Here is a 9,573-nt window from a genome sequence, read left to right on the forward strand (position 1 = left end):
TACCATCTTCATGGAGATATGCAGCTCACACTAAAAATGCCTGCACCCACTCAACCATTTTCGAGAAAGCAGAGAGTGCAGCATTAAATTGGGGGTATAGATATAATGCAGTGATGGCTGGTTGATGTGTGAGGGTGTGAGAGGGCGCCGTTCACAAACATTCCCTCAAACACAACACAAACGCTTGTGCGACGAGGAAGCGATTCTCGACGTGAAGAAGGAAGATCAATCCGGATATGGAGGGAAGAAGGACGAGTTGATGTCTAAAAGAAACATTGCAACTGGTCTGAAATAAGTTATGATTCCTGCTATATGCAAAACACCTCAAATGCTCCTATAGGCTTCATTAGCAAAATCTTGGGCTCGCGATTTATATATCAAGGTTAAGTAGCTATAGAGTTTTTTCTTGAACATAAGAGCAAGGAAGTAGAATTTATTTTCGCCGGGCACACTTTGTGCTTTGCCTGAATACACTTTTAAGATACCTCACAGCTTTATTCGTAAAGGCAATGCCATACAAAAGTTGAACCTCGGCTTTAATTGATACAAGGTCTTGGGCGTATGAAGTCTGAATTTCGAAAGGTTAAACTTCAACTTCGGGAAATTGTTCAGTATTTGTGACTACCCACTTCGAAAGACAGAGACACGTCGGTCTCGTCATCAGCACAGATTATCAAGCAGAAATCAGTATTCTGTATCACACAGAAAATTTGTGACCTCATCTTAGATGTCAATATGCATTTGGAATTACCATACTGTATTCTTCTTTAATAAAGCTTCACAATGCATACAGGAGGTACATATTTGTACCTTCATGTAATGGATCAGTGTAGCCCGTTACAGAGGGCTGAAAGTGCTACAAGAGCGTCAGAGGCAATGGACCATAGATACGCTAGAAATGGGAAGAGGAATTTTATAGATATCGAGAGGGAACGTGATACTAATAGAATTACATCCACAGACACAAGAGACATCTACTCCGTCCATGTCTCCTTCACTATTTAGGTTTGGGCTCTCATGCTGGGTTAGCCGACGACCCCTCGCAGTCGACTCAGGGTTTTATGGAACTCGTTTAATCATTGGTTAATTGAGCTCAACTCAAACGATCTGATTTTCTATGTGAGAGGGTCTGTAGCACAGAGTTGTTGATCGTTGCATCAACATACGAGTGTTTGTGACGACAATATTCTTCCTTATGCATCCAGGAAATATGCAGCCTCGTAGCCCACAAGGATGTCAGGAGGAGGAATAGCAGCATGTTGAGGCATCGTAGATTAGTGTGGCTTCCGAGGGGGTACATCGAAAGAAGGAATGAAGACCTTGACAGCGTTGGACATTGGCTGGCTCATTCCTAAAATTGAGCGATCGCATCTTTAATGAGTGGTGGCCTGAACGCCACGATCCTTGGATGGACTGGAGGTCGAACACTGTAGGTGTTACGCATTTTTCGAAGCTTTGTATGACTAAAGTTATCCAAATTACGAAGCAGAGGTGAAATGGACATGAGTGGTAAACTTTGATAGCTCCGACGCATGACATAGGGCTGAATTGACTGATAAGCAGTTCAGATCGGAATGCAGCAATGGCAGCAAGTCGCAATCTCACTAGGATGCAGACAGCAACTACCGTATGTCTCAGGGTGCCATTTTCTATGACAACAATGAGCGACAGTTTAGCGTGGTTATCGAGTGTGTCTCTGGTGTTACAAAATAAACTAGCTTTTGGCTGGTATCTTCTGTGCAGACGAAAAAGACAAATGAGGAACTAAATTGCAGTATTCTATGGAGTGGGGCAAATATGATTTATAATAACGGAATGAGACTCTCAAAGTATTAAGCATTGTTTGTTCAAGTCATAATATTACGGTATGGTTGCGTCAGTACTACAGTGTGACGTGGTAATCGTGCGAAGCAGTGAGGCTCGTCGCTTTTGTGATAGGTAGGTTAATCGAGAATCGAGCAACCAGAGCTGTCAAAAGGGCTAGACATATCTCTTCACTACCCCAACAAAAGCTCTCACGGATTAAACAGATATCATCCAGGGTATTTGAGCAATATACTGCGATATGGCAAAGGAACCAAATTGGTACAGTGTAATTCAAAGAGAAGCGGGGGGTTATTACCAATCATTGGTGATGTTGTCATTTTGACAATTGCAGGACTTTAGGGACAACAACCGGCCTCTACGAGCTTATAAATTTCCCTTCTTTGATAGTAAAATCACGACGTGGTGACAGCAGACCCGCCACCCATGTTGTCCATGAATCAGATGAACTATAAAATGAAATCCTCGTCGCATGATAACAACTTCTGCTGCATCTAATTTAATGCTATTGATCTAGTTGTCAAATCATACTACGTACACATGAAGGACAATGATATTCATGTCAATGCGGTGCATGCTCTGGTGGCTGGTTCTGACGCAGGAACTGTCGAACTCCCAGCGATAATCAATCGTCTATCGACGCTGTGTAGCTCACATCGTACCTACCAACAAGCCTAACCTTCAGACATTGTTGTCAATAGTCGTACAGAGCATAGAGAATAGAATATTGAGAGCTCCATTGTGAAGAGCCGCATTAACTTGCAAGCAGTGCTCAAAATGTATTCTTTTTACTGAGTTATTTGTAAGTAGAAACTAGTACTTCCTTGAAGCCAACGGGGAGTACATTTTTCTCGGCTGTTGTACTGAGAAGTATAGCCTGCAAGAAAATAGAGCAAAACTCAAGATGATTGTTATTTGAACAGTATCAGTATCACTGTCTTGAAGGGGAATCAGGTAGTGATTTGGTCTAAATATACTTATAAGAATATAGTACAAACAGGCTGACATGCCAAATTCAAAATCAATGTCAAATGGCGCTGATGTGCGGCAGAAGAAACCTCAATATGGCCACAAGACAAGGCATCATGTGTGCCGGTCAAATCAGAAATACCCTGGTGGTGACAAAGGTTAATCTGCTTCTTAGCTAACGCAACTTTCGCAAATTGCTTGCCCGCCTCGCGATTAATCAACGAGTCTCCTTGGAAATGCTAGAACTCTAGACAAAATTTTACAGGGATCGACGTATGGCATGACGCTATCAGTCGCGTATGTCGAGTGAAAATCACACAAAATTTATTCAAACGGTTTGTTTTGTCTGCATTTAGAGCGCAGCAGTTCAAGATCATTTCTTACAGATTTCTGGAACTGGATTGCCCCGCGTCTATTTGAATATGACATAATCCGGATCCTTCCGACTGTATTATTCGAGACGATCCGGCGTCATGCCTAATCCACAATGAGAGAAGGTGCTCATTTTTTGAGGACGAACGCTGTCCTCATCGTGCTGAGAGTCGCATGTAAATGCGCACTCCGCTTCTTGTATATATTGATTTGGAGCCACGTTAAGTTGTATAACCGGTCACACTTCTTTCTCTACCAGAAAACGTACTCACAACTACGCCGTCTTCCAGTCTTTAGAAGACGCAGAGCACATTTTCTGACTACTATACTGGGCAATCGAACGAATGCAGTTCTTGTATCTTTTGAGGCAATCAAAAAAAGGCTGATCTATACTTAAATAAGTCTAGCATATAGGTGAAATAATTACGATGCAGAACCGTAAATTGCCAGTAAATGAAGAGTATCTCTATTGTGGAACCCGAATCGAACTAACCTCACTCTTTAAACAGGTTACATCGCATCTGAGTCCGCTCAATTCCCCGTTAATATTGCATTTATATTTTCATTCGTCGATTTTATCAGTTTTTTGTGCATAAACTGGACCCGTGCCACTACATCGTGGACCCAGCAGCTCACACCCAGTCTGGAGTCAATGAGCACTAACGGCCGTTTTGACGATGAAATCAACTCACAATCGAGACTTCGCTTTTGAGTACTCTTCATCGTTTTGCATCAAAGGCTCCGTGAGCGTTGTCAGCTTGGTGTCTTAATATTATAATGTAGAAAGATCCAATTGGCGCGTGAGACGAATTGTTCAGCGCAAACTCACAGATGAAATAATAACGATCGACGATATTTATGCAGCGGGGCTGCTGTAGCTTTTTGATTAGAGGAAGCGTACTAAGGTCACCGACCTTACGTTTTATACGAAAACCAGTACAAGCATGGCGGATCGCAATCCGCCACCTCCAAGAGTTCTGGATATCTTCCGTTCAATATCAAAACTGTATTTTATTTGCGGCAGAGCCGCCTAATTCTAAAATGTTAGGTTCTCCCAACTAACTAGTAAAAGCTCGTTAATATGCATAACTTCTGGTAGTCCTACCACGAAGTGGCTTCTTAGCCACACCATTGTGTGATACACCAACTTATGTAGTCCACAATGCTGCACGGTCACATCATCTTGTGTGACCCACCCTTTCATACAAGGGGATGTGCAACCCCGTTACTATTGACGCGTCAGTGCCTAGACAGCGAGGGGGCCCGTCGAGAACTTGTTGTCGATGGATTGGACACCGTTTTTAGAATTCAGCGGCGAGCTGCTAGACTTGATCCAATAATGTTTTTTTAAACAAACCAAAAGAATCAATATCGTTGTTAAATACCGTTTTTAAGAAATCGTCTGAGCGGTCATTAACATGAAGCAGCTTGCTCAATCAACATACAATACTGGTATAGTTGTGTGAAAGCTATCGTTTGTTGGTACCCAATGGCAATGTCAAGACTGACTGGGTTTCAATATTCTACAGAAACGATGCTCTGCAACGCATGTACTGTATACGAGCTTGCTGGTACATCACACACGTCGTTCACATGTGGAAACTCACGTGTACATATGAAACCATCGATGGCCTACGTGGCTGAATGCAATGTGTTTCTACAGCTAAATAGGGCGCATCGAGCACAACCATAAGTACATCATACCTGTAACCTTGTCGTTCCGAGCGACAATCGTTGGGAAAATTTGGAATGTAATTCATCCCACAGCAGGTAGCCGCTCATTTGTGGCAATGAATCTTAGACTGCTGCTGATCGATCAGCCACTGGAGTTGGCATTGTCGCATACAGACGCTTCCCGATATCGATGGATCTTAATGGCCCAGAAGATCATAGTTACCCAAGACGCGTGCCCCAGCTTACCGCGATAAGAGCTAGACAGTTTAACGTCAACGCGGAAGGAATCCTTCGCGAATCCATTTAGCCATTTAGCCATCAGTTGCTAAGAAGATGGAGTACTGATACCGTTCGTGAAGATATTTGGTGTGTTTCGATCACAAAGGCCTTAAAGCTATAGGTATACTCAAATAATCATAGACAAGCTAGTTTATATTAGCCGCCTCTATCTGCCCAGAACTGATCAAGATCTCTTGTTCTTGATCCTTCGAGCCCAATAGTTTGCTCGTTTAAGTTGTTGTCGATTTCCACCAAACTAAACAGGTCTTTCAGGGTCCAGGTGGAAGGCATACCTTTTTGCTCGCTACCGTCCGGGTGTTCTACACGGACACCCTGGTTGTTCAAAATTCAACCAAGGACATAAATTTAGTGCCAGAAATGATTTGTCAATGCTGCCATATAGCGCATCGTCTCCTATACCCCCAGACATCAAGCGGGGGCGAGCGCAAAAAGATCACCCCAATAGCCTTTTTTTATCTGCAGCCTTGCGTTCGGCGAATGTATCATCAGAATACGTTTTAAGCTTACATTAGTGTGTATGCTAGCTGACCAAGCAATTAAAGTTACCAGGGCGTCGATAGTACCTGTGGCATCATTAGCCACATTTCACATACTGATGGGGGTGTTTGCGTAAGGTAAGGGTTTGTTACCAGGCTCGCAGTACCCATCCTCCATATCAAGTGTACAGTGTATCACAAATGAACTACGTGCTCTTCCTAGAGATCGGGATTAGATCTCGCACGATGGCATTATACAGCTGATTGTAGACATAAAGTAGTCAATACTACTACTCAGTTCCTGAGCTTAGTACTTCGGCGACGTGTGGAAGTTTGAATTCCCTCGTTTATCCGATCATTGCCGTCTCGGCAAAGAAACCTTTTACCACCTCGTACTGCTCACAGGCAGACAGCATTGTCTCGATAGACAATAATTTGTTTCTGATACGACATCAATCGTGTGCCTAACTTCCATGACAGGGAGTTGAGACGGCGAGTCACTTCGATATACTTCTTTGGCTTTAAGTACACTAAAATATGTACATTTATCAATATTTCGGAGCACAGGCGAGTCTCTCGCTGCCTGCGGATAGTTACGGGCACCCATGTTCATATCAAAGAACACCTCTAAGCTATCCAATTTTTTAGACACAACACAATCAAGCCGGTCTTTAGCACGGTTAGTAAGTTTGTATATTCAAGCTCATCGATGTTTGGATCGCTGTATTTGACGGTGTCATAAAGCGGATGACCCCCGCCCTTATGCGACGACCCGTCACGATGTCGCAGATGAAGTGACATCCTATGGCATTTTTGTGCGCAAAGTCGATATTATATTGGCTTTGCAACACAACCCATTAATAGTTTTAATGATCCACGTAATGTGGCAATCCCTTCGCTCTTTTCGACCTTGCGCGGAACTCCGTTATCGCCACATGGTACAGCGTATTCACACAACAAATTTCCTATCAGGTGTTGTCTCTGTCATGTCCTGGCGCTTCTAGCACAAGGTGGAACATTGTTACCCAAAACACCCGCAAAGAGCAGGTATACACATTAAGCCATTACGATACAAATGGACCTAAGCGCGACCTAATATTACAGCAAACGTTGTTGTAGATACGGTAATTTGGGGCATATGATACGAGCTTGCCCGGCTAGTGGAGGGCAGAATTGATGTCTGTTTGCTTTCCGGTGAGTTTGTTTGCGAGGTGGATGGCAAAGTTACAATTACGAGTTTGAAAGAAATAGTATCACAAGAAAAGGCAGGGTGTCCAGTTAGGTGAGAACGCTCGTGATGAGTGTGTATGTGATACACCTTTCTTCTTGAGAGTATCAAAGCTCCAAGAGGAATATGAGCAGCAAAAGCCTGATTTTCTTATTCTCAAATTTACGGAGGAATGAAGACTATTTGAATTTCTAATATACTCTGGCTCGTCGAGGGACTCTGAGTGCCGTCAGACAGTCTCGAAGAACTGCACCAGGTTTGTTGCTACCTCACGGGAAAGCATAAAACGGTAGGTCTCAGTGAGACTAGTACATAATACTATGATAGGGTACCCAAGCTTTTTATGATAACCCTGCAAAAATCAATATGCGCAACCTAATCTAAGCGTGCCGTCGCTGTAGACGCATAAGGTGAATTCGCGTGGATAGTCCATAAGTGGCAATTACCCCACGCTCTGGCAGGGATGTTTAGTTCTTCATGCTCCCACAATTATCAGACGTGAGGTCACGCTAAGGGATTGCTAAAGCGTCAAGACTCAAAAAATTCTAGGGATGGCATAATTGTAATGTACCGACCCAGAGGTGGCTGTGAGATTGAGAAATCTGTGAGGGGGTAATAAAGTTACGCCCGCATTAAAGTTACTAAAGGGCGAGGGATAGCTCTCTTTGAATGACAAGAATAATGTCGGGCTTCGTCGCAGGTGGAGTTCCCCTAGTTCGGGTCACAAAGACCAATATCTTATAAAGAGGCGAAGGAGAAGTTTCGGTGAAAAATTCAGCTTCACATCGAACGGTTCGCCACGAGAAGTTACGCGGGCTTACACAGCTAAGGGTGGCACTAGGGGTGATCACTAATTTGGGTGACGTATCCCTGCCTACTAATTCGCTGGGAAATGATTTGTGTCGTCTCCTTCACCATCGAGACCTGAACCCTGAATAATTGGGTACGCGCCAGGTCTACGCTTAGGTCGTCCATGAACACCGTCACCTTGACGTGTTTCGAGAGTTTTTTTTGACCAAGTACATTGTCAAGACGCGCATCTTGTGAATGTACCTACTCATATTTTGACTAACCTGCTTACAGCTGTGCAATGGAAGAAAGACGACACGTAGTTTCTCATATATAATAGACCAGTATGTAAAGTATACAGATGTCATTGCTTACGACCACTCTTCGCCCTATCATTTTTGCTGAGAATAGTGACTGCGTCTTTCGTCTATGATATTCAGAGCTGTCTTCATAGCTAGCTTCGACTCACGGATACAGATGATAAATTACATGCGCTCCCTTTATGTAAGTCCTCAAAGCTTAGGTGTGCATCGACTTGGGCATACTGTGCCTGTCGCAATTACTTAACCTCATTGTAATAGTGGATGCTAACAGGTACCTTGACATCAATTGCAAAGTGCAGAAATTTTTTGACAATGAATCGGGATAAAAGCTTCTCAATGGAAAGATTTTGTAAAAGGCCCAATAGGCTACAAACTTGTTTTATGAATTTTGCTGGTCTGTTTTCCAAAGATTAGTTTATGTCCTACACTATTGGTACAATCACCGGTAAATACTGATATGCGTGGCTATCGCATACATACATAGTAAATGGACGATAACTTCATTAACTTACGTCATTTTTTACAAGTACAGTTTTGAAATATATAGACAAGATATCGAATTTTGCACAGGTTAAAAAAAGGTATGCACGCTGTCTATTTGTCAGTAATCCCACGTAATTGATCGCCTAGAGTGTCAAAGTTTATACTAAATTAGGATATCAACATTTTAAAGCCAAAATAGTTGGTGATGCTTGTGCATCGAAGTAATGTCTATTAAAAACTAAAAAAAAGATGGCGATTCTTGTAGCACATTCACTTTTGTCCATTTGTCGAAAAATGAAATGTTCTTAAATTCTCGACCGATTGTGACTTGATCAACTTATCGCATTTTGATTTTGTTTTCTCATTAGATGCAGACAGCTCGTGGCCGCCCATCCTCAAAACTGGGATGGGCTGTGAAAGCGCTTGACCAATAGCTTTCTCCATCTCAAGTCCTGAATAAATGGTTCTGATGCATGTAGCCAAATTCCAGCCAAGAGGCTGGTCATCGATCATGGAGATATAATCAAGCCAAGCTTTATTCAGTATGTCGTCGTTGGGCGAATAAACATTTAGTACCATGTGAATTTCGAGTTCCCACGTCTGCGCAACTTTGACACCAGTTGCCTGCTTTTTCAAACGTTCGATCAAAGTATTTGTGTCTGTCTGCGCTAATTTTAGAATTGTCAGCACGGGTTTGTCATGGAGGTTGGAAGGTTCGCGAAAAGAGAAAACGACCGAGTATGAGACCAAACGTTTAAAGTAAACGTTTTTCAAAATGTCGGGGTCTTTTAGATTAAGCCCCATAAGATCACACACGACTTCTGGCGGTATTTGCGCTTCCAGACAAAACCCTAGTTCTTCTTTTATTTGCCCAGCAACTTTTTCCCACCTCGGGTCTTTTGTCATTATCAAAAACACGTTTTCCCATTTCATTTTGGAAGCGTATTTCTTCACAATTCGAAACATTGATTCTGCAGAGTCGGGATATTCCTGATTGAATGCAACCACGTATTCCACCCACGTCAAAAGCTCAGGCTGAAAATCAACGAGCAAGTTGAGTTTTTGTAAGTGAAAGCTTTTTGTCGGAGAGAATTTATCCTTTACCCAACGCTCTGATCGTAGTTTTTGAAGCGAT

The 9,573-nt window shown here is 42.8% G+C and overlaps 3 protein-coding genes across 3 annotated transcripts; 1 reads left to right on the forward strand and 2 right to left on the reverse strand.

The window, feature by feature from the left end:
* Nucleotides 1-2,830: 2,830 nt before the first annotated feature.
* PHALS_07076 (uncharacterized protein) lies at nucleotides 2,831-3,274 on the forward strand (the record flags this gene model as incomplete). The annotated part of the gene is made up of 2 exons (XM_024720481.1): nucleotides 2,831-2,951; nucleotides 3,150-3,274. 2 exons carry the CDS (start codon nucleotides 2,831-2,833, stop codon nucleotides 3,272-3,274), a joined length of 246 nt encoding a protein of 81 aa, XP_024585675.1.
* A 1,360-nt stretch (nucleotides 3,275-4,634) lies between these two features.
* Nucleotides 4,635-4,947, reverse strand: PHALS_07077 (uncharacterized protein; the record flags this gene model as incomplete). Its single annotated transcript, XM_024720482.1, has 3 exons — nucleotides 4,635-4,688; nucleotides 4,750-4,797; nucleotides 4,870-4,947. The coding sequence occupies 3 exons, from the start codon at nucleotides 4,945-4,947 to the stop codon at nucleotides 4,635-4,637; spliced, it is 180 nt and encodes a 59-aa protein (XP_024585676.1).
* A 3,761-nt stretch (nucleotides 4,948-8,708) lies between these two features.
* On the reverse strand, nucleotides 8,709-9,404 carry PHALS_07078 (uncharacterized protein; the record flags this gene model as incomplete). Its single annotated transcript, XM_024720483.1, has 1 exon — nucleotides 8,709-9,404. One exon carries the CDS (start codon nucleotides 9,402-9,404, stop codon nucleotides 8,709-8,711), a length of 696 nt encoding a protein of 231 aa, XP_024585677.1.
* Between the last annotated feature and the right edge of the window lie 169 nt (nucleotides 9,405-9,573).

The sequence above is a fragment of the Plasmopara halstedii genome (assembly GCF_900000015.1).
Source record: "Plasmopara halstedii genome assembly, contig: Scaffold_3060, whole genome shotgun sequence".
NCBI lineage: Eukaryota > Oomycota > Peronosporomycetes > Peronosporales > Peronosporaceae > Plasmopara > Plasmopara halstedii.